General features: G+C 32.7%; 2 protein-coding genes, 1 long non-coding RNA gene and 1 other non-coding gene across 4 annotated transcripts; 2 read left to right on the top strand and 2 right to left on the bottom strand.

The window, feature by feature from the left end:
• Window positions 1–231: 231 nt before the first annotated feature.
• Window positions 232–5644, top strand: LOC116021933 (probable LRR receptor-like serine/threonine-protein kinase At3g47570). Its single transcript, XM_031262495.1, has 6 exons — window positions 232–823; window positions 2141–2404; window positions 2477–3286; window positions 3569–4738; window positions 4914–5298; window positions 5449–5644. The coding sequence occupies exons 1-6, from the start codon at window positions 232–234 to the stop codon at window positions 5450–5452; spliced, it is 3225 nt and encodes a 1074-aa protein (XP_031118355.1). The 3' UTR covers window positions 5453–5644.
• A 2140-nt stretch (window positions 5645–7784) lies between these two features.
• TRNAQ-UUG lies at window positions 7785–7856 on the top strand. Its single transcript has one exon. It is a non-coding gene; the product is annotated as a tRNA-Gln (tRNA).
• Window positions 7857–10405: 2549 nt separating this feature from the next.
• LOC115999834 lies at window positions 10406–11235 on the bottom strand. Its single transcript, XR_004094041.1, has 2 exons — window positions 11030–11235; window positions 10406–10750 (listed from the first exon to the last, which is right to left on the bottom strand). It is a non-coding gene; the product is annotated as an uncharacterized LOC115999834 (long non-coding RNA).
• Window positions 11236–22651: 11416 nt separating this feature from the next.
• On the bottom strand, window positions 22652–26001 carry LOC116014597 (probable glycosyltransferase At5g25310). Its single transcript, XM_031254612.1, has 3 exons — window positions 25874–26001; window positions 24039–24390; window positions 22652–23317 (listed from the first exon to the last, which is right to left on the bottom strand). Exons 2-3 carry the CDS (start codon window positions 24375–24377, stop codon window positions 22652–22654), a joined length of 1005 nt encoding a protein of 334 aa, XP_031110472.1. The 5' UTR covers window positions 24378–24390; window positions 25874–26001.
• Window positions 26002–26361: the final 360 nt, after the last annotated feature.

Raw genomic sequence — 26361 nt, 5'->3', positions numbered from 1 at the left:
ATTATTTGTTCTAGAATAGTGTTGGTTGCAATATATAGTCTAAACTGTAGTTCATTGTGTTTATTATTCAAATCAGGAATATTTACCCTTAATTTAAGGCATGGAGGAAGGATAATTCAAAGTTTACCAGCTAAGTATATGGGTGGGACTGTTAGTTCATTTAAAAATATGGTAGAAGATGAGTGGGGTTTGATTTGTTTAAAAGAGAAGCTAATTGAAATAGGGTATACAATGGATGACCCTTTGAGGTTCTTCTCTTTACATGAAAATGGGTTGCAAGAATTGGTTCAAGATTGTGAAGTTTGGGATTTAGTAAACCAATCTTGTAGTCCCAAGGTGATAGAAATCTGGATTATAAAAGGAGTGGTTGGTGATGATAGTAATGGAGAGGAGTGTGCTGGCAGTGATAGTAGTGGGGAGGAATCTGATAGTAGTGAAGATGAATTCATTTCAGATGACTTAGGTAATGATGATGAAGAGTTTGATAAAAACATAGATGTAAATGCAGAGTATGGAGGATTAGGTGATGTAGAGGCCCAACACCAAAAACAAGCAAGTTGTAGTATAGTTGCATGTGATGAAATAAACTACTCTGATGAAGGAAGCATTGTAGACAGTGATGGTGAGGAAAAACGAATGAAATTGCCTAAGTTTTTGAAGGAGATAGAAGGAAAGTGTCCTAAATTTTCCTTGGGTTTGACCTTTAAAGATAAGACAGAGTTTAGGGAAGCTGTTACCAACTATGCAATCAAAGAAGGGAAGGAGATGAAATATGAAAAAAATGACAAAGTGAGATGTGTGGTTAAATGCAAGCATGAGAGCTGTCATTTTAACGGAAGGACTAGTATTGGAAGAAATCTAATAGTCAAGGGCTTATTTTGTCCAAATTAAAAGACGAGGACTAATTTTGGAAAATCATGATAGTCGAGGGACCATTGCTGGAATTAACTCAACAAAATTACTACAACAGTCGTTTCAGTGGCCCATGCTCTTGCTTTCACGAATATCAACATCGAAGTTATTCGAAAAACTATGAACGATATATTTTCATTCAACAATTTCAATTTTAAAAAAAAAAATTACTTTGGGCCCTAATAAAAATTTCTGACATGGCCATTATTAAAGTAAGTTTTTAATATACTAAATGTATTAGTACACAAATAATGTACATCCCCTGAATACAATGTACATTTTTAATATATTATTTTAATACTGAAAGTACATTATTTGATATTATGGTCAACACAATAATGATGACTATTTCAAAAGATTATGCAGTTTATAAACAAGTAAAAACAAAGGCTTAGAAGAAAATTGTCTATTGATATTCTTGGTTTACGCTCGTCAACCATCGACACCCTAAGTTGGTTTACCTACTTGTAGTTTTTTACCGGTTATGATAACAAGATGAATTTTATGCAAAGCGCCCCTTCGTGTACCGCGTGGCCGCACTTTTTCCTGAAATCAAACAAAATTAAAAGAACAGTCGTTTCAGTGGTCCATACTCTTACTTTCTTTTTTTTGAACGTAAACTGCATAATGGATTAAATATCAGAAGAAAGTACATGAAGAAGGGACGAAGGAGGGACAAATCTCCATTCCCTACGATCGGCAGTGAGTAAAGCTGTCCTAGCTAGATGATGAGCAGCTCTATTCGCGGATCGTTTAGCAAACATAAAGCTAATGTCTAAAAGATCACTAGCTAAGTATCTAATGTCCTGAAGGATAAGATCAAAGGAGGTAATGCAAGGTTGGTCCTTTAGACCGTTAATTACAAGCTTGGCATCGTACTCAATAATAATGGATTGGAAATTCAAGGACTTGAGCCATTTGAGCGCCTCTCTTATTGCGATTGCCTCCGCTGTTTTGGGGTGGTAGAAGAAGTCAGATCTTTGGTGAAAGGCAGCAACATACTCTTGCTTTCTAAGTTGTAACACAACGTTTAGACAAGAGGCTAAAGTCAGTGAATATGTTCACCAAAAATACGATTAAGGTTTTCCCAATGGGTATTTTTGTACATTTACGTATTCTTGAGCTCTATATATACTCTCATCTTTCCACCCAGTCCCAGTGCACTCAGTCCACAAAATGAGCTCTTCCCTATTTTGTTTTTATTCCATATTTGCCTTCCTCTGCAAAGCTTCCTTCTCCCTGCCCGGAAATGTTTCTGATCACACAGCATTGCTTTCATTCAAGGCCAATATGATCGGAGATTCTCTGCCTCTTCAATCATGGAATGAGTCTACCCATTTCTGTAATTGGGTTGGAATAACTTGTGCTCGCAAACACCAACGAGTTGTAAAAATCGATTTGGAGTCGAGCAACCTGCAAGTCTCTTTGTCCCCTGCAATTGGGAATTTGAGTTTTCTTAGAGAATTGATTCTTTACAACAACACTCTAGCAGGTATAATTCCTAAAGCGATGGGTAGACTTAGAAGATTAAGTCTGTTGGATCTGGAACGTAATGTATTTTCAGGTACAATTCCAAAAAACCTTTCACATTGTGTTAGTCTAACAGATTTTTATTTGGGAAACAATAATCTAACGGGTACATTTCCTTTGGAGTTCCGATCATTGTCCAAACTTGAGTACCTTTCAGTTTTCACAAACCACTTGACGGGAGAGATACCTGCTTACATAGGCAATTTTTCATCACTCAAGGTACTTTCTTTTGGTGGAAATAATTTCAAGGGAAAAATTCCTACTTCTTTTGGATGCCTGCAGAAAGTTTTTACTATTTCTGTACATAAAAACTGCCTGACTTCTACCATTCCCATATCCATTTTCAATCTCTCATCATTGTTACGTTTTGATGCACAAGACAATAAACTTGAGGGATATGTTCCTTCAAATTTAGGCTCTACCCTTCCAAATCTAGAGAAGTTTCTTATTGGTGGTAATCTTTTAAGAGGACGACTTCCTATATCAATGTCAAATGCCACAGCACTAAACCATTTTGATGTTCGTCATAATGATTTTTATGGAGGGGTACCGTCATTTAGTGGACTTAGACTAAAACTTCTTTCACTTGATGACAATCCACTTGGTAATGGAAAATCCACTGATTTGGATTTCATGTCATCTCTTCTCAATAGTACTACTACACTAGTGGTCCTGCTTCTTGATAACTGTAATTTTGGAGGGGTTTTGTCCAGATTCATAGCAAACTTTTCGAGTCTTGAGGATTTTTACATTGCAGAAAATGTCATTAGTGGTACTATTCCCAGTGAAATTCATCTTCTTGTTAACTTACAACTCCTAGTCTTATCAGAAAACCAGCTAGGCGGTACTATTCCAAGCTCATGGGGAAGCCTTCAATAGCTCATCGTTTTAGACCTTGAAGGAAACAAATTGTTTGGTGAGATTCCAATTTCATTGGGAAATCTGTCCTTTCTTAGTAGGCTTTACCTACCATTCAATGAGTTGCAAGGTACTATACCGATAAGTTTTGAAAAGTTAAAGTATTTGTTAGAATTAGATCTATCCAGAAACAAACTCCGAGGAAATTTTTCCAAAGTTATCCTCACATCACTTGTGCATCTAGACCTCTCTCACAATCACTTTACAGGTCCTCTTCCTGTAGAGATTGGCGGGTTCAAAAATTTGGTGTCACTAAACCTCTCAAACAACATGTTCTTAGGCAAACTTCCAAGTACCATTGGTGCACTGAGTAGCTTAATTGAACTCAACATCAATCATAATCTTTTCCATGGAGTTATCCCTCCTTCTTTCACTTCTTTAAAAAGCCTTGAAATTTTAGATCTATCCTGTAATAACCTCACAGGAAAAATACCAGAATTTCTAGGTAAACTTCAGTACTTGAAGCGATTGAATTTATCATTTAACCATTTGGAAGGTGAGATACCAACTGAAGGGATTTTAAAAAACAAGACTGAAGTTGAGGTGGTTGGTAACAACCTTTGTGGAGGTATTCCACAATGTGGGTTGTCAACATGCCTAAGAGAAGGGGAAAGACAACATTTGTCCCATATTCAAAAGTTGGCAATTTTATTGTCAAGTGGGACTTTGATTCTGCTGATAATTGTGGCTCTCATTTTGTTCATTTACAAGCAGAAGAACAAGCAGCCTTTAAAGTTGGATGCAACAACAGAGTTCATGCCAAAGTTGTCATATTGGAATATCCAGAAGGCAACTAATGAATTTTCTAAATCCAGCATAATTGGATTTGGAAACTTCAGCACTGTTTACAAAGGCATTCTTGATGGTAGTTTGGAAATAGTTGCAATTAAAGTCTTCAAGCTTCAAGTGAGAGGAGCATCAAAGAGCTTTTTGGCGGAATGTGAAGCATTGAGGCAAATTAAGCACCGAAACTTGGTAAAAGTTTTGACCACTTGTTGTAGCATCGACCATGAGGGTAATGACTTCTTGGCCATTGTTTATGAGTATATGATCAATGGTAGTCTGGATAATTGGTTGGACAATCACTCAAAAGACACAGGAGAGAATAATGATTCAAAGAGTCTGAACTTGTTACAGAGGGTAAATATTGCAATTGATGTTGCAAATGCACTTGATTATCTTCATAATCAATTGGAGACAGGTTTAGTACATTGTGATTTGAAGCCAAGCAATATTTTGTTGGATGGAGACTTAGTTGCTCACGTGGCTGATTTTGGATTAGCAAAGTTTCTTCACACGGAAGTTACACTTGCATCTTCATCTAACCAAGTGAGTTCATCTATGGGAATTAAAGGGACTATTGGATATGCAGCTCCAGGTAGGCTATTCTCCTTTCTAAATTTAGTTGATCATTTATCTGAGAGAGTTTTAGATATTCACAACTTGAAACTTTTAAGAGAGAATCAATTCTCACTAAACATAAAAACTTTTAGAGTATATATATATAACTTTTGGTGAAAGACTACTAATGCTTGAATTTGAATTTTTTTCAGAGTATGGGATGGGAAGTGATTTGTCAACATTTGGTGATATGTATAGCTATGGGATCCTTTTGCTAGAAATGTTTACTAGTAAAAGTCCCACCGGTGATATCTTCAATAATGGCTTAACTCTTCATAACTATGTTAGAATGAGCATGCATGAGCAAGTCATTGAGATTGTGGATCCAAAGTTATTCCACAAAGAAGCTAATGCAACACCTAGAAGCCTTCTACTTCATAACCAGATAATAGAATGCCTTGTATCAATTTTTAGGATTGGAATAGCTTGTTCCATGGAGTTACCTAGGGACAGAATGACCATTGGCAATGCCGTCAAGGAGTTGCATTCAATCAAAGACACCCTTGTGGAACTGAGAGACAATAGGACCATTCCTCGGTGAGATAATTCATTTGTTATGGTCTTTAAATTAGTGCATTGAAAATTTTCTTCTATTGGTCATTTATACTTATTTATTACTGTAATGTTTTTGTTTCATGCCATATTCAATATTGGTTGATGTCATACTACCATGTCGATCTACGAAAGTTAGAGCAGGCCGGCTGTATACAGTAAGGTAGCAGTGGAGTTTACAACGTCAACAATCCAATTAGCAAATCAGAGACCGAGATTATGCAAGAAGGGAGCAAATTATGGGGATTGATTCATTCCAATTGTACTTGATTGAGAGTTTGATTTGATTTTATTTCGTTTGTGATGTTGGTTAATTTTGATGTTTTGAAGATTTTGCTACTTCCCCTTTTGAAGTTAATTAGTTTGCAACTTCATTGCAACTTCTTTTTCCTGCAAATTTTGTTTTCTCTCTTAGTTTTGACAATGCTTTTCCTAGAGTTTACTGATAAATGCAATAGAAAATTGGTCTTTCTAAGTAATAAAATCCATTAACCTCCGTAGCCAAACCATTAATCATCTGCAACCCATGTATTCTTGAATTAAGCAAATGTTGAAAATTTTTCTACCATATATGCAACTGTTTCCAACAACTAACAGCTGATCATTTGCATTGGCTGTATTTTGCCTATCTTGCAGAGAAATCTTAGCATAGACCTTATTCATTGATGGATAGGATCCATCACCATAAGTTGTAATCTCACTTCAGCATATATACTATCAAGAATCTAGCAACATTCATTCTCAAGATGGGTCTTAATTGATTTTGACCCCCCAAAAAAAAACACTACATGTACTTCTCGGATTACTGTATAAGGTTTGTGGAGTTTAAATAGAGAGAAAAATAAATAAATAGAGATTATATAGAGAGAAAAAGCATTCAAACTTGGTTGAAGTCATAAAATTTGGACAATTTATTCCGTGGACGCGGATCCACCTTGTAAGGTGCACCCGGGTCCATGGTATCACTATTGTAAAATTTGAGTCCAATAAAGTCTCAAATATTGGACCTCTCATACATTCATTTACCAGATGATTATTTCTCGAGTACTGGCCCAGTTTATTTGTTTGGTCATGCCTGTGAAATTCAAAGGAAAAATTAAAGTTCAAAGAATATTGCATGCATGATCTTGGTTTTTCTCTCTCTCAAAATGAGTGGATGAAATTAAGTCAAAACTCTTCTACATAACTGAATAGGGTAGTTCAAGTGGTGAAACTGTATTACTTTTCAGAATGTTAGAGTGTACCAATTAACTAACTCAAATATCAGTCAAAATAGACTAGGATATCTGGAGTAGCAGAACTGTATTACTTTTTAGAATGTTAGAGTGTACCAATTAACTAACTCACTCGGATCGACTTATGAAGAAGCCATAGACTAGGATATCAAGAAGGATATAAAATATACTGACAACTTAGCAAAATGGTCTAAATAATCTAAACACAATAATTTTCCTACAAAATGGAGACTTTCACGCCAAAGTTATGAATTGAAGAAGCAACAGATTTTAAGGGATATATATAGCCAGCTTTTGGACACAGCTGCTCCTTACTATATATATATGCGCCATCAGTAACATTTGAAGTTGTTCAAATCTCTCCAAGGCAAATGTTGCTCAGTGTAAAAGGGTAACCTAGAAGCAGCTTGAAGAATAATTTTCTTCAACTTTCACATTCTTAGCATGAACATCTAGTTTTTTAAGAGAAATAATCAAGCTTTCAAGATAAACTCATTGTTCTTAGCTCCAACTTGAATCATCAAGATTCAAGGTATCCAGCACCACAACTTTCATTCATGAGGAATTTAATTGGAGACTCAACACTCAAGGGGACTTGGTGAAAGATCCTTGCAACAGAAAAGTCAAATAGTGAGACCAATTGCTAGGTGATACATCTATTCCCAAGGACTATCATTGAAGAGTTGAGCATGTAGCTAGGGAACTTTGTGATTGTCCTTCTGAAACGCTCTCCACTTTTACTTTGTAATAATACATCTTAAATTCTTCCATAGACTACACGAGAATAGTGGAATAGAGGATTTTCTGAACCGGCCGTTATAAAAATCTCTCTATTTATCTTTACCTATTTATTTACTTGCAAATTAACCATATTCACGCACAAAATTAATCACTTACCGCATTTAAATAAACGAAGCTGCAAAATCCTTCTTTTTAAGTAAATTATTAGCAATGCAAGTTCAATATTTATACTATGCACTATTAGTTTACTTTTTAAAAAGTATGAAAACTGTTTAAAAATAGAATATTTGTATCATTTTAATTGTATTATTGTGAGAGAAAAGAAAAGCACATGAAGATTAGTGGTGCTTTATTACTTATCAATTTATCATCAGTTAGTTTTTTGCATCATAGCATAACCAAACTCAAGAACATTTCCTCACAGCTTAAAATCTTAAATATGTAATTCAAATCGTAATTATAAAATGAATATTAGCTTTAATACTAAAGCATACTGGTTCCATGGTGTAGTGGTTAGCATTTTGGACTTTGAATCCAACGACCTGGGTTCAACTCCCGGTGGGACCTCTTTAATTGTTTTTACTGTGCTTGAACAATTATTTCATTTCCCTAATTCCCAGTTCTCAGACGTTTTAGACTGTAATACTGTTTGTTTTTAGTCCATGGCTCCATGCCCCCTAATTCCCAGTTCTCAGACGCTGTTTGTTTTTAGTCCATGGCTCCATGCCCCCTAATTCCCAGTTCTCAGACGTTTTAGACTGTAATACTGTTTGTTTTTAGTCCATGGCTCCATGCCAGGTATATATCATATAATACATCCATATGGAAGGAAGTGGGTTCGAGCCTCAGTGAAGGTGACGATTCACTCTTTGTGCTATAATACACCCACATGGAAGGGAGTGGGTTCGAGCGAAGGTGACGATACTACATTGTGACTCTTTGTACTTCAATAGATTGAGAAAGTAGCTATGAACAGATATTACATTGTAACAGAGTCAGTAGTACTATATCTAATAATTTTTAAAAATAATTAAAATATCATATAATATTATGATATATGAAATAGTTATTCAATGAGTCAATTTAAAAAAAAAAAAAAAATTAAAACAAGCCATCTAACTATTTGAGAAATACGAAGTAGCAATTAAGCCACCAAATTCAATTCAAATTCAAAAAATCTAAATTCAACCATGAACTTAGAAAATAATCACAATCATGTTGTTGATTTTTTTTTTCCACCCTAGATTAAGCTAAGCGCAGCAAAACCAAAACCTAGCTATTTAAGAAACTCCATTGGCTGCCTTTCTTTGATCACCAGTTTCAAGGACTTTAATTTGGGAAGATTGATTATACTTGTTAGGAAATAAATACCAAATGTTAATTAAAAATCTTTATGCCCTTATAACTTGAATGCGAAAGCACAAATAATAATGAACCACATGTAAATAAAATTAATCAATTAAACAATGTTCATGATTATGGATCTTTAATTAAAACAAGAATAAAGATAAAGACTTACTTGATCCCATTGAAGATGTAATCTCTAACCTGAATAATCAAGAATGCTTCTAACCTGAATAATCAAGAATGCTTCACCTCTCTGATCTGTATGCCTTAATCACCTCCTGATGATACGGAGACTAGAAAACTCAGAGACTGGAAACCTATGATTGAAAAACCATATTGTCCCTAGAGTTTTCTTGGGTATTTATAGATGTGATAAGAAACCCTCTTTTTCAAGAGGAATGGGAAACCTCCTTTCAGGAATATAAATCCCTATAGGAATGTGAAACCTCCTTTTAGGAGAACCCATATCCTTTTTCCATTATACATCTTTTAACCTTTATAAACTTAAATTTTAACAGAATGAGAGGGAGGGAATTTCATCTAGTAATTCCGCCTTTATACATCACTAATCATCAACGTGAGTCCCTTATGGAATTACAACCTTTATTATATAAATCAATGTTAGGAAATAATTATTTCTAACAGTCTCCCACTTGATTCATATAAGCATGACACCTTTATTATATGAATCAACGTTAAGAATAAATTATTTCTAACATTCTCCCACTTGATTCATATAAGTATGACTTTACATTTTCAATCCTTAATTTGAGCTCACTTAATATGAAAATGTAGAAGTCAGAACCTCATCGAACTTTACTAACCGAATCATGGCGGTCACAGGCCTGACATAGCGTCCTGCTCCCTTCCATGTATCACAGTTAATAAGAATTCGAACCATAATAATAAGGTCAAAATTCGAAATAACCTTATTCCTTATGTCTTAACTAAATAAGACTAATGTTATCACTTTTGAATTATGCATAAATAAGTGATCAACATCAACAATAACAAAATCAAAACATGAATAGATATCTAAGAGTATCAACATCGCAATGTGCTAATCAAACATAAATCCATACATGTATGACAGGATTAACCGTTATACAAGGACTTTACCAGTATGCCCAATTTTACCAACATGGCCAATGAAGGTTTTGGGCGCCAATCACTTAGTCAACGGATCCGTGATCACAAGATCGGTGCCAAAGATGCACTATTGATACTCCTTTTGATTTTGTACCTTCTCCTTAACAGACAGAAATTTCAAATCCATGTACTTGACACCTCTAGTATATCTGTCGTTCTTTGAGAAGAACACAGTTGCCGCATTATCATAATGAATCCTCAATGGTTTGGCTATAGTGTCGACAATGACCAAAACCAAAAATGAAATTGCGCAACCGTGATGATTTGAATCTGTAGCCTCAAAGCTTGCTACAAATTCTACCTCCATAGTGGAAAGGGTAATGACAGACTCTTTCACAATACTGACTCTCTCTTTCCCATTCATGAGTAGGGATGTAAACGAATCGAATCGAGTCAAATATCTCACTATTCGATTCGAATTCGACTATATTGATAAGTATTCGAATTCGTATTCGATTAATATTCGAATCTTAAATTTGATTCGTATTCGATTCGATCACATTATTCGAATATATTGGATTCGACTCGAATATTCGAGTTCGAAATGCCTAACTCAATTTTTCTTTTCAAATTCTCCAAAAAATTAAATAAAATGTAATATAATGTAATAAAAATTTAAATTTAAATAGCATAAAATTTTATATTATAAAACTATATGTAAAATTTTTACATCAAAGACTAATAACGGAACATCAAAATAAATAAGCAATCAATTCATAATTTACATAACAAATTTGCATTAAAAAATGCAACAATAATGGAATCTGTCCTACTCTTCATCCTCTTTCCCCTTCAAATGAACAAATAAACAAAGCCAAGCCCCTGCCCTGTGTCCCAAACAAATCTGAACCCAGCCCTCAGCTCCTCTACTGCCTCCAAATATTGCTCTCTTATTCAAGCACCAAAGCATTGAAAAGGTCACCAAGTATCTTGAAATTGAAGATCAATAAAAAGATGATGCATATCTGTCCAAACAAAAAAAAAAAGATGTAAATAGCAGCGATAAATAAACAATCCCAATTCACTATAAAAGCATTCATAGAACATACAAGCAAAACCAAACACCACTAACTATAAGTCTATCGTGAGTAAAATATATTCTTGGAGTCCTCTGTTGTCCTGTGCAGTGGCGGCTGTGCGTATTCTATCTAACAAATCAAGAGGAAATTTTATTCCAATACTATTTATCCAACAGATCCAACAGACCAGCTTCATCGCAGGAAATTTTAGAGGGGAAAATTTACCTTCTTCGTCGCAGACTCGCAGGTTGCCTAGGTCAGAGTTGCAGACAAGCTTTGCTTAGAGTCTTAGACTAGCTTGCTTGCTGGAAGTCGCCCAGGTGGTCTGCCGTGAGTGCCGTCTACGGATCTGCGATTTCTCGGTGGTCCGAAGAGGGGAAGAGTGGAAGAATGGAAGGCCGGTCTTAGGGCTACAGCCTACAGTAGAAATTAGAAGTAAAGATATAATATGGAGTATAAAATAATATTATATATATATATATATATATATATATATATATTCGAATATTCGAATACTATTCGAATCAAATATATTCTGATTCGTATTCGAATTCGAATCGAGATATTCGAATTCAAATCACGAATCAAATCAAAATTATTTGATTTGTTTACACCCCTATTCATGAGTTGCCTGACTTCCATTGAACATTTCTCATAGCTTATGGGTTCTTGATTTATTTTTTTTTTTAAACAGAAAAGGAAATTCATTAATAAGCTTCATAATACAGAGTTTTAACAATAAAAGTTTATGGATTCTTGATAATAAGATCCGTCATTTTCCATACTATTGTTGCTGCAGCCGAATTGTTTCCCACTATAAAATGTTGGGACTGCGCATTGGAGGGTCGAGTTCAACATTCTTTCATTAAATCATGGCGATATGGACACTCTAATCACCAATTAGTTGATTTACAAGATGGGTGACCTATTGGAGAGTAAGCATAGTATCGTGCTCAGATCTAACATAAAAACATCATGCGTGCACGTCGAATATATTTCATAATTTGGGTGTTAATTTGGTTCAAACATTGGAATTAGAATGATATATAATATGGAATAAAATATTTGGTAATGATAATAAGTTTAAGTAGAACAAGTCCCTTTATTTGGTAGTAAATATATAGGATTTGGAATCAAAATAAATAAATAATTAATTAAAACAAAAATAAATAAATATATAAAAATATGTAATAAATATATACACATACATATGTGTGTGTATAGGTTCATGTATGAATTTTGAGCTTTTTCTAATTGGTTGGCTTAATTGCTAATTTTCAAATAATTTGATGACTTATTTGTACTTTATCTCAATAAATTGTATAGTAGTGGAATTTAAATTTTTTTGAGTAACACTTGTGTGAGACCGTCTCGCGGGTCTCAATCCATGAGACGGATCGGATATTTGATTAATGGGTCAAATCTCTGATAAATAGGTCAAATCTTTGACCTCATTAATCAAAGATTCGACCTCACTACAAGAATAACGACATTTAGTGACAAATCTTTTGTGACAGTTCATAATTTAGTCACAAATAATACTCTTTTTGTGACCAAAAAAATAGTTTGTCACTATTGTTTGTGATAATTGTGATAACTTTTTTTTTGGTCACGAATAATATGGTAATTGTGTCAACTAAGTATTTGTTACAAATAAGTTGTCACTAATATTGGAATTATAGTGTCGTAATCTAAGTTGTCACTAAATATATGTGCGTATTCGAGACATTATAATTATGGCAGGAACAAATGTAATTGTGACAAAATATATTATGGACACAAAGTTTGGTACTTTTTGTGATAAATAGTTGTTGGTCACTCTTTTTTATAATATTTGTGACAACATTTTAGTCAATAAAAGTACCATTAGTCAGTACCATTAAAAATGAGATACGATTGTAACAAAAAATATTATTGTCACTTATATTGTTATTTTTTGTGATGAAATTGTTACAACTATTTGTGGCACTCTACAATTCAATAACAAAAATCACTAAATTTTGATAATAATTGTATTGACTTCAAGTTTTGTCACTAATAAGTCTCAATTCGGGTTATATCTCTGCTTTATGTCCATTTTTTCTGTTAATGTTTTTTTATACATTATGGTATAATAATTGTACTATACAATTTTTTTTTGACAAATATATCCATATTGTTATAATTTATGTTATCTTTTACAGTTATTATTACCACATTCACATGCATACAAAATATCTTTTATTATATTTTCAAAGGTAATAATGTATATAGAGATTATATATTGGAGTAATATAAGAAATAAGTTTGATTTTTTAGAATTTAATATAATGTAACCATAATTATATTTAATAATTTATCATATTTAAAATTCTGACTTTAATAATATTAATCATACTATAATTAAAGATAAATTATTAAATATAAAATACTAGTATGTTTTTATATGAGTCTTGATGAATTAATTTAATATTAAAATTGATTAAATTTATTATTTTATGATACAATATGGGAATAAAAGAATTAAAGAACAAATAAATCAAGAAAAAGGTAAAACGAATTAAAGAAATAAAAAGATAAGTAAGGAAAAGGGTAAAAAGATCTAATGAACTAAAAAGAAACGTGTAGAAGCATAAGGAAAGAAAGGGAATGGCTAGCAGAAAGATTAAAAGAGGGAAAATAAAAAGGCAAAGGGGATACGGCATAAAAGGAATTAAGGGAAGCATATGGGCATATGGCGGCAGAGATGAAGAAACGAGGAGGGGCAGCAGCGGAAGAATGATAGGAACGCACAACGCAACGATTGAAATCTCTGGTATCGACTAGTTCTTTTAATCTCAATTTTAATTTCTGTAATTCTTAATTATTTTGCTATCAATTTCCTAATTATAAGTAATTAGGGTTTTAGATTTTTAACTTGAAGTTATAACTCTATGATTTGATTTGTAAGATTTTGGGTTTAGATTTTCAACTCCAAGTTAAAACTTTATATTTAATTATTTATGTTGTTCACTCTTATGTGGTTTTGTATGTGAATATTCTTTTGAAAAAGGCTATATATGATGATTCTTTATTTATGTATGAATCTGAAATAATCTTTGGTGGAAATCAAATTGGTAGATCTTGTTATCTCAATTTGTAATTTTTTTTATGTCTCTTGATTCTCTTCTAGTTTATTTCTTATTAATAATAATAATTTTTTATTTATATGTAGGACCAAAGCAAAAGAAATAAAAATAATGGAGGAAATCAATATATCAAATTGATTAATGGTATAAAGTTTATTGTACAAATTGCATGCATATGAGATGGTAAAGTAAAATTTCTTATTAAAAATTAAATTCATGTGTTATTTTATCCACAAAATTTTAATTAATTATTACTTTTTGTTGTCTTTATTCTCCATTTTACAGAAAGACAAAGATTCTAATGAATGACCATATGTTTGAAGTTTGGAAGGTATCAAGAAAAATGTCTAATGAAACTTGGTCCATTCCAAATGGAGAGGAAATCATGGTATGAGAATTATCATATAAATGTTATGAAATTTCTTAAATTAATTTACTCAATTATTAATATCTATCTTAATTGCAGAATAAAATTCAAGAAGATGGAGAGAAGAATAAAGAAAAGATTTCAGTTGCATCTCTACCACTTGTTGAACATTTTGATTTGGTATTAAAAAGAAAGTCAAGCTATACATGTGATTTAGGTCTTAAAGGGATAACTTCAAAGACCCAAGAGAAGATTTATCTTCAAGCAAAAACAGAAGCTTCAAAGAAACGCGAAAACGCGAAAAGAATTTAGAAGGAGATTGAAGTTGTAAAATTTAAAGAAGAAGTTACAAAATTTTGCCACTAATTTTTAGTATTTTAGTGGCAAATATGCTGTTACTATTTTTAAAGATATTTGAAATGAAGATGGCTACAAGAAATTAAATTGTAACTACTTTATTTAACACTAATGATTGTTTTAGAGTTAACTTCTTTTGTCATAAATAAATACAATATTTGTTACTATGATTATTGTCACAACAAAGTAATTATCTGTTACTAATTTCACTGATAACCGCCTTTTAGTCAATAACAATTCTCACAAATAAGTAAAAGTATTGTGACTAAAATGTTGTCACAATAAAAAGATTAATTGCAACGATTTTAGTTGTTACTAGATCATTTTTTTGTAATGATATATTTGGTCACAAAATGTAAATTTATTGTGACCCTTAATGTTATCATTCAAATAATACTTTTAGTGTAAGTAAATCTTGTCACAAAAATCTTGAGTAATTGTGACAACTTTTTAAAAGTCGTCACTATTACAATAGTGACGGAGGATATAGTGACGACAGGTGACGACTTCAAAAATTGGTCACTAATTTTATTAGTGACCAAAATCGATAGTTTTGGTGACAACTTGTGTTATCACTAAATGTGAAATTTCTTGTAGTGCCTGTTTCACAGATTGAGACGGTCTCACACAAGTTTTTGTCTTGGTTGAAATAACATTGAGTGAACATAAATAATTTGTTTCGAACAAATTAAAATATAATCAAATTACATAACTTCACTTTACAAATTTTGAAATACCCTCAATGTTCATCATTAAACACTCTTATTAGTCATTATTCTGATCACAAATCAAAAGTTTCAAACCTTTACATCATTTTAAGCATAATTCAAAGTCAAAGCAAAAGTTTTTTCTAGAGGAAAAAAATTTATTCAAAAAAATAATTTTCTTGAATTTCTACATCACGGTGTTCTTATGAAATATGGATTAAACTGTGGTTAAATAATTAACTCTCTATTAAATTGTAGTCAATCTAGGGATGCGGAGGTGCTGGCTCGCTAGTCGCTACTATCCTGCTGGCTACGGAGGCGCAGGCTATGACGCAGAGGTAGTAATATAATGCAAGATGCTATTGTTCGAAAAAGAGTGAAAATTGAAATTTGCAATTGTAGAGGTCTGATGAAGACTGGGAGGAGCTGATGGGCACCTATAAATCTAAGATTTTAAGTGGTTTATGAAAGGAGGATTCAAATGAAATAATACCTATAAATTTAGGACAAAATAAAAAGAATTAACTCATTAGAACAAACATGAGCTAAGAATATGGCTAGTAATGATGAAGAGGTCGAAATGTCCTCATGTTTAACGCCATTTAAACAAATTTTTGATGGAGGATAAAAAATGATCACGTCACAATAATGTTAGGATCAACGGGGATGTTCTAGGAAAAAAAGAAAAAGAAAAGAGACTAAAAATGAAATTACACCTATAAATCTAAGACAAACAAAATGAACTAACTCAAAATTGAAATAAATTATAACTTAAGAATCAATTATATGCAAATTATACATCAAATTTTGTTTTTCTTTTACTTGAAAAATCATGTTATCTAAAATGTTATTTTAAAGAAAATTCAACTTTTAGTTATTATATTAACCATTCTAGTATTGCCCCATTAGTTATACTCTTTTATTTTTGTTCGTTACACCCTTGGCTTTCATTTATTTTTTCACAATTAGTCATATATTTAAATGTTACTCATTCTACATTCAACAAAGATGTGTAAATATCATTTTACTACTTGAACCATTTCCCCTGCATATAATTTCTCTCAATCACGGGAAATTCTTTTAATTGGATGATGAAATTATATGTTAAACATCTTTATTAATTAAATGGTTAAATGACTAAAACTTAAACATGAACAAATTGTGGTAAACAAATAAAAAATTTGAATATAATCAAACTAAATTTAAAAGTAAGATAAAATATGACTTTACCACAATAGTATGAGAACTAAAAGTGTAATTAGCTCTCATCATGTATTATATTATTGCTGAGTATGATCTGATTAGCGTGAAAACGAAGATCTACCAAATCTTGATTTATTGAATATCTAATTTTTAAGTAAAGGGAGGTGGGGTGTGTCGAATAAGTCCAATTATACTCTACAAATAATAAACCTCATGTACACAAGAAATAAGCCTAGAATATACATGCCTAAATAATTAATCTTTAATAAGTTTGTATGCATGTGCTCAAATAATGAACCATATGTACACAAATAGTTAATTAGCTCATCAACACATAATGTTATTATTGCCACCAATATAATGTTGACACACCTGTTGTTGCTAGTGAAAGTACTCTACCTGTTGGACAAGAAGTTGTAGCACAAGGAGGAGTTATTGACTTATTGGGACTACCTTACAAGAACATGTTTTATTAGCAGGTGATCCTAATGAAGAAATCACATCAACAAGGTATAACATATTGATGGAGATATTGGAAACGGCCCAATTAGTAGAGACCCGGAGTCCGGAAGTGCATAACTCGAGTAGCCGAAGAGGAGTCCTAAACCCAGGGCCCGTCTCTAGGCCCATAATGATGGGCCTTGACTTAGTCTTAGAGCATTGCTATCAATGGTTTATGCATGGATAATGTCAGAGATAATGGTGTGTTGGAGGAGAGAGAGAGAGAGAGAGAGAGAAGGGTGAGGATCATCTGCTAATATGGGTTCATATGGAGGAAAGAGAAAATTTTGAAACAACCAAAAGTGGCCGCGTGAGCTGCAACAAGGCACCCAGCGGGCGCGTGCAGTGCAGGCGCGCCTGACAAAGCCTGAGTTCTTTATTTATTTTTTTTTAGTTTAATTTGTTTTGTTTTTTTTTCTCCTCCCCTATTTTCTCTTTCCTAATCACACTCACAAAAACTCCTCAATTACCGTGAAATAATTTCATTGATAAGGATGCTCTTATGGCCCATCGTATGGGCCTTAACCTAGTCTCGTGGCCCACCACGAGTTTAGCCTAGGAAGCTGAGATTTCCTTTGTATAAATTAGCTATGTGCAGGCATCACAGGGACGGGTTCAATTACATCACAAATCTCCTTGTAACCTTCTTACAACACTATATTAATATAGAATTGGCTCCGCGACATTTATTAATTGTACGTCTTTTCATTGAATCATCCTTCGATAGCATTTCTTTATTTATTGGATTTAATAATTCGGACCACCTCGAGTTAATTAAATCCATCAGATATATTTGCAAGGACATTAGAGGAGAAAGGATTGAACTTGCTAGCGTAGAATTTCAAACAAAATCTAATTACAATAATTCCTAAGAAGCTATAGCCTAGCAGCTTAAGTAGAAAATTATATTGTTCCAGTACCACCGGATAGAAGACTAATAGGGACAAGTACTCTTCAAGAGCACGAGATCAATTTTATTTATATATTTAAAAAATAATGTGCAGGTTGGAGAGCTAGCCCGATAGCATACGAATGGGTTGTTATGCCGTGGACCCAGGTCCACCTTGCAAGGTGGACTTGGGTCTACATTCACATACACTATACTCTACATTTACATACACTATACTCTACATTCACAATTTGTAAATTCCACATTCACACATTACAGGATTATATGTTTAGTAACTATACTCTACATTCACATACACTATACTCTACATTCACAATTTGTAAACTCCACATTCACACATTCAAAACTCTATATTCACAGGTCCTATACTCCACATTCACAACTTGAGAACTCCACATTCACACATTACAGGGCTACAAGTTGCTAGAACTTCTTAACTCTATTACAGGTTCACACATGCATAACTCTACATTCACGATTTCTATACTCCATATTCACAATTTGAAACCTCCACATTCACACATTTTGGGCAACTCTACATTCACACAATCATAAATCTACATTCACGATTTCTATACTCTACATTCACACTTTGAAACCTCTACATTCACACATTTTTGGACAACTCTATATTCAGCAATATGTTTACTAATTAAAAAAAAAAAAAAAAGAAAAAGAAGAAAGAGAAACAAAAACGACATAGTTTTGGACCCAGGTCCACCCACAGCATAATTTGCCCATACGAATTGGATTCAAATTTCTAAACGCATATAAAATGGGCTTGACCCGTTTTTGTCGACCTGTGTTGGGCCAACTGCTCTATTTGGCACTATCTCCTCGTAAAGTCTATTTTCTATTATATGATAAAGTTAAATGTTATTTTTAATAGAGTTAATTCCAGAAATAGTCCTTTGACGCAAATTATGTTGTGGACCCAGGTCCACCTTGCAAGGTGGACCTGGGTCCAAAACTACGTCGTTTTGTCTTTTTCTTTTTTTTTAATTAGTAAACATATTGCTGAATATAGAGTTGTCCAAAAATGTGTGAATGTAGAGGTTTCAAAGTGTTAATGTAGAGTATAGAAATCGTGAATGTAAACTTATGATTGTGTGAATGTAGAGTTGCCCAGAAATGTGTGAATGTGGAGGTTTCAAATTGTGAATATGAAGTATATATAGAAATCGTGAATGTAGAGTTATGCATGTGTGAATTTGTAATAGAGTTAAGAAGTTCTAGCAACTTGTAACCCTGTAATGTGTGAATGTGGAGTTCTCAAGTTGTGAATATGGAGTATTGGACCTGTGAATATAGAGTTTTGAATGTGTGAATGCATAACAGTGGTAATATATATAGTTACTAAACATATAATCCTGTAATGCGTGAATATGGAGTTTACAAATTGTGAATGTATAGTATAGTATAGTGTATGTGAATGTAGAGTTTGTGTTTCACATTTCAGGCCAATATGTTTTAAAAAAAAAAAAAAAAACGGCGTCGTTTTTGGACCCAGGTCCACCTTCACGGCATAACTACTGGTCTTTTGACTATAGGTTTTACCAATTTTTGTCCTTGACTTTTAATTTGATCAAAGTTGATCCCTTAACTATTGATTTTGTACCAATTTTAGTCCTTTTGTTAAATTTATGTTAAATAGGTGTTAAAATTAAGGGCAAAAATGTAAAATTAAATATTTGAGCCTTTTATATATTACTACAATATAATATATACTCTGTAATAATTTTTTTTGGACTAAACTCATCCATCACTTTGATTACCAAATTTTCAACCAGAAAAATGACAAATTAGAACAGTAAAAAATTAACACAGAATAAAGCAAAAATAATAATAATAATAACATACCGGTGCCCTTTTCTACCATTTTTGCTATCAAATAAAGCAAAAAAAAAAAAACAAAACAAAAAAAAACCTAATGCAACAATAAAATATACAATAACACTCTACATCCAGTTAGAGAATTTACAAAAAAAAAAAAAAAAAAAATTACGGAGTATATATTACATTGCAGTAATATATAAAAGGCTCAAATATTTAGTTTTATATTTTTGCCCTCAGTTTTAGCACTTATTTAACATAGACTTAACAGAAGGACCAAAATTGGTACAAAATCAGTAGTTAAGGGATCAACTTTGGTCAAATTAAAAGTTGAGGACGAAAATTGGTAAAAGTTAATAGTTGAAAGACCATTTATGAAATTAACTCTTTTTAATACTATATTATTATTATTATTATTATTATAAAAAAATTGAAATTACAGGGTTGTAAAGGAAATATTAACAAATTACAATTATGTTGTTAGAATAGTAGGACCTATTTTTTGGAAGTATTTCGGAAATATTGATACCCTAATAGTGCGGTTTAAACAATTAAACCTTCCTTAGGAATCTAAATCTACAGGCATAATAAGTCTCAATCCAGGTTATACCTTGATTTAAGTCTGTTTTTTTCTTTTTGTTTGTTAAATTTTTGTATACATTATGCTATAAGAGTTGTAATATACAATTTTATGGACAAAAATATCCATGACGTTATAACTTTGTTATGTTTTCCCATTATTATTACGATGCACATACATGCATACATAATATTTTTTTTCTTTTATTCTTGGCAAAAGCGTCAAATAGACCCATGTACTAACACTGATTGTTCATCCAGCACCATGAACTAAAATATGGTCCATCTAAGTCATTATACTCCTCATTATATTTCATTTAGCATTTTTAGCCTATTTCTAACAAGTAACCCATCTAATTTGTTGACATGGAAAAATAAAATAATAAAAAATGATATGTTATTTATATGAATGTTTTGGATGATTTTACCCTATTTCATTAATGGAGGAAATGATTTCTTGCACTGAAATAGGGTAGAAATCAAAGTTGTTATATAATGTTTTAATTACAGTGTACTGCACGACTGTGTATGTATAGTAGGATATTCAAAGTTGTTCGGCAATGAAATTCCATAAAAATCGATATATTAAAATTAAATATAATAACTTAAGATATTATATTGGGAAAATTTTATTATTTTTTTAAAAAATAATTTAATTTTTATATATCAATTTTCATGGAATCTCATTGTCGAACAACACTGAATACTGGGAAAATTTTATTATTTTTTAAAAAAATAATTTAATTTTTATATATCAATTTTCATGGAATCTCATTGTCGAACAACACTTAATACCCCGCTATACATACACAGTACACTCCGCTATACATACACAGTACATTGTAGTTGAAACTTTATATAACAACTTTGATTTCTGCCCTATTTCATTCCAATAAATCATCCAAAAATACAATATCTTAAGTTATTCAATTATCCAAGAATCCAAAAATATTAATTTATTTTTAAAATAAAATAAAATTTACCCAATACAATACATCTTAAGTTATTATAAAAATAATTTAATTTTTCATATATCGATTTCCATGAAATCTCATCGCCGAATGATAGTGAATACTCCGCTATACATACACTCATGTAGTTAAACTTTATATAACAATTTTGATTTCTACCCTATTTCATTGCAAGAAATTATTTTTTTCATTAATGAAATATAGTAAAAATCATCCAAAACATCCATATAAATAACATGTCACCATTTTTTCTAATTTTATTTTTCCATGTCATCAAATTAGATGAGTTACTTGTTAGAAATAGGCTAAAAATGCTAGATGAAAAATAATTAAGAGTATACTTACCTAGATGGACCATATTTTAATTCATGGTGCTAGATGAACAATCAATGATAGTACATGAACCTATTTGACCATTTTGCCTTTATTCTTAAAATGTAATAATGTATGTAAACATGCTATTATAATAAATAAGTTTGATTTCATTAAATTTTAATTAAATCTTACCATAATTATATTTAGTAATATATCATATCTAAATTTTTTATTTTTTTGAGAGTATCTAAATTTTTTATTTTAATAATATTAATCATACCATAATTATTACTCAAATTATCAACTATACTTTTATTTAATATAATATGAATTCTACAACTATACATTTTTTTAAAAAAAATTATGTACAATAATTTTTTAAAAAATATTTTAACATTTAGTATTAAAATACTAGTAGTAAAATAATTTCGCATGATGCAAAAATTGTAATTCATCTTCTTAGGGATAAAATTCCTAGAAGTAAACTAATATATAGAATAATTTTCCTACAATCATACAACAATCAAGGTTATCAAGTATTGATGGAAAGTCCAATGACCTTGTGGTGAAGTGACATGTAGTAACTCTCTTAAATGAGAGATCATGAAATCAAGCCTCAGTGAAGGCAGGAACTATACAATTGCCATATGAGGCCCTCTAAGTACAATGGACTAACTAACTTACAAGTATACTCGGTGGACTAACTAACTTACAAGTATAATAATAATGATAAACTAAATAAAATCATTCTTCTTCAATTCATAAATGTATTAAATTGCATGTATTTCCAATGCTTCAAATTGATTGTCCCCAATAGATATACACAGAAAGCAACAAAGGAGTACACTAGATTTTAGCAATTGTAAGTATATGTAGTGAAAAATCTATGGATGACCTAAAGATCCTATATTGACTGTATCAATATTTTCCCCCTAATTCTTGGAATGATGTGCTGATTTAACGAGTAATAACTAATTAAGTCCCAACAATATAATAATCACCCCAAGCTAAGATTCAATCTCCTTAGCCAAACCGAGTGCAAAATCATGTGGAAAACATCAAACCTCTGCGCGGGCTGGTTGAACACAAAATGCTTTCTGACAGCCCTCAACCCCTCCTTAAGCCGCACGTACTTGTCGTCCGTGACAGCCGACAAGATTTCCTTCAACCTCGGAATCTCCGAAACCTCAACCTGTATCGAAAATGCATCCCAGTTGAGGACATCGCTGAACGGCAAAACGTAATGTTCCGACAGAATAACCGGCACGCATTCGGAGTAAATGGCCTCGGGGATTCTAGGGCTAGCCACTTCATATCCACTAGGGCACAGGCAGAATTTGGAGTGCAAAAGGAAGGAGTAGTAGTCTTGGCCCTCTGGTAAGTATTCGTGGACGCGTAAGTCTGGGTCTTTGTCTTTCCAATGGTGGAGGAGGATGGGGCGGATGGGGCCGTGGATGCCGCCGGCGAAGAAGCCGAGGTAGGGCCTTGATGCGTTGGGCGGTGGGGGTGTTTGGATCTCCGGCGAGATTTCGCCTCCGTAGAGATTGATCTCCGGTAGGCTCACGTCTTTCTGTGGGTTGAATCCTTCTGAAGAGTTTGCGTTGCATAAAACCCTGATTGATGTGTTGTAGAGGAATGCATTGCCTTCAGAAGCCATGGGACCCTGCAACAATTTAATTACAGCAACATAACTCAACAGCAAAAATTTGCAGATAACCAAAGCGAAGTTAGTACTCATAAGGTTACTACCCATGGGTATACCTATTGATTTTTTTGGTTTAAGTCAATTAACTATGAGCAACTGTTCCACTTTCTTATGGTCTTTTGTCAGAGCCAAAATGTAGGGTTTACTTCCTTATATATGGTAGTGACTATGCTTTTCTCTCGTCCATGAAAAAATACGGAGCATAGACAACTCAGCCAAGTTGGTCAAGCTACTGACTTGTAACCACAAGGGTATAAATATGACTCTGTAGTCTATTGGCCTTCTTGGTTTAAGTCAATCAGTTATGGTCAACCAGCTAGGGGTGGGCGTTTCAAGATTCAGTTTGAGTTTTTTCGTTTTGGTTTTGTATCGGTATTTCGTTATTAAAAATTGATTTCATTCGAATTAACATTATAGTTAGGTTCAGTTTGAAAAAATTCGGTTCAGAATTGGGTCGGTTTGGTATTCAGTTTAGTTTAAAAGCCTCAATTTTCAACATTTTCTAATTTTCAAACCAGTTAAGCTTGTTTACCTCATTGTGATCCTTTATCGGTTAAAATCACAAAGCGCGGATTAATCCGTGCACACCCTCGGATAGTACGTGATGGCAAGTTCCCTCCTCACCCAAAAACAAAAAATTGCAGGCATGAAAACTCAAGACAAAAGGCGTACTACGTACCCAATCATGGCAAGAAATCATGAAGTGATCAGCGCCGGAAGTTCGATTCCAGAAAGGATGTTTGTTGGAAATGACAGTGACATAGTCGGAAACGAAGTGTCTGAGAGGAGTGACATCGTAGGTGTCGTCCTTGTAGATGTATCTCACCATGGAAACAACGCTGAAAGGCATGAAGTAAAGGTGAGCCAAGTTGGGGTTTGGAGTCCTGAAATGTGTGGTGCCGCTCTCCATCTCGCCGATGAATCTTCCCTCGCTAGAATATATGCTCTTGCATGGCCCGTCGTGGACTAAGGGCGTCTCGCCTTCCTCGTATACGTACACCTTCAACCTTCTCTCCATCTCTTCGTAACTCCTTCACAAATAAATTTCAGGCAATCATGAAAATACAATTCAAATTGTGAACATTTAGTATGGAAATTGACATGAGTTCAACTTGGTAGAACTATTACCAATTTTTAATTGAAAGATTAATGTATCCAATCAAATAGTGTCATATCACGAGGTGAAATCAGGAGAGAAAATTGTTTAGGGGTGAATAGCATTTTCAAAACCCTTCTTCTATAAAAAAAAAAATGTATTTTAGAAGTTTATCTAAATTGTGTTTCAGAGGTTTAATTGAAAAACTTCATAGTAATTGTTATAACCTAGTAGCTTAGAATAGTTGGTCTGCAAATTGTTACTTTAACGTATGGTTGGAAGATTTGACCTTGAACTACTTGAATCGGTATTATTATAGTTTTATAAATTGTTATACTCATTCCCCAATTGTAATGCCCAAATTAAAGTTAATTTCTCTTGGAAAAGCAATAAAGTGAAAAATGTTTATGCATAAAAAATAAATTTCTGAAATTTTTTTTTTTTTTTACTGAAAATAACTAGAACAGCAAATCAATGTTTCATCCTGTGCAGTAAACCATGTGGACTGTTAGGCCTCTAAAGGGAACACTCCTCTTTTTCAAACTGACAAAAATTAATTTTGTAGTTCACAAATATATATATATATATATATATATATATATATATATATATATATATATATATTCTACCATTTCTAGAGGCTCTCTGACTCTCTATGTTTAGAAGAGTTTGCACTCTCACAGTGAAAATAAAAGAGGTGAAATTCAAATTTAAATTTAGTGTTTAAATATTATTGTAATGAATTTTATTTTAAAAAAATATCAATCAAATTAATATTTGATCCATAGCAACATCCTGCTCCTAGGTATTACCCAAGTCAAATGAGGTATTCATCAAATCGAGAACAAGATGATGTCGTAAATGTAATTTGGTAAATTTAAATTTTTTCTATTTTAGCTTATTTTATGCTACTAAATACATAGTACAAATTTATGAATGATATGATATAGTATTGTTACCTACAATACCATATAATTTTTCAATTACAATAATATTATAATGTCCAAAAAGGGACTGATATTATTAACACAAAGCTTATAAAACTAAACTGTTGTCAATGATGTCAATGACCTTTTGCTCTAGTAGATCTCCCAAATTGAGAGGTGGAGCAGTATTGTAACAAAGTTAGTAGCACTCATAAAAATAAAGCTAAAATGTTAATTATTTATACAAATCTCAGAGTATATTTATATTAATATCTTTGTATATAATAAGTCAAAATATTTCAAAGATAATAATAATAATAATAATTGAAAAACACAGATACACGCACACCATGCAAATATGGAATGTGAGCAGTCAGAATTTGCTAGATACGTTACCTTTCTCGGAAAATTTATTGCCTTTAATTACTCAATTAATTTCATTCCATAACATATGAACGGAAATTAATGATTTCCAAAAAAACAAATACTCACTGATAAAATGCGCCGGCGTTCCGGTAGATCCCGCCGGAGATGGCATCCGCCGACGTGTTCCCAGTTGAAGCTGCTTTCAGAATCGCCGCTCTTGCTCGAGCCAATCCTTCCTCCCGTTGGTTCTTTCTCTTCAACGAAACCTAGAGATCGAGTCGTAAAAGTTCATCCATTACTGTAAAATTTTTATATATCCAAAAAACAAAAAATTCATAGAATTATTGATGTATTTTACTGATCAATTGAATCGATGACCTTGGGAGAAGTAGCCGGAGACGGAGGCGGAGAAGCTGAATTATCTCCGCCGCCGATCACCGTGGAATTAAACTGCACCGTAACGCTGTTATTTTCCGGCGGCGGCGGCTCTGAGTCGGAATTTCCAACGCCGGCGAGCGAAGCGGTCGGAGGCTGCAGAGAAGCTCTATTTCCGGCGCCGGTGAACTTTCCAACGGCGGACGATTGTTGGAAAACAGGATCTCTGAAACACATAA

Source organism: Ipomoea triloba, chromosome 1 (genome assembly GCF_003576645.1).
Source record: "Ipomoea triloba cultivar NCNSP0323 chromosome 1, ASM357664v1".
Lineage (NCBI taxonomy): Eukaryota > Viridiplantae > Streptophyta > Magnoliopsida > Solanales > Convolvulaceae > Ipomoea > Ipomoea triloba.
This window is presented reverse-complemented; position numbering and strand designations above follow the sequence as displayed.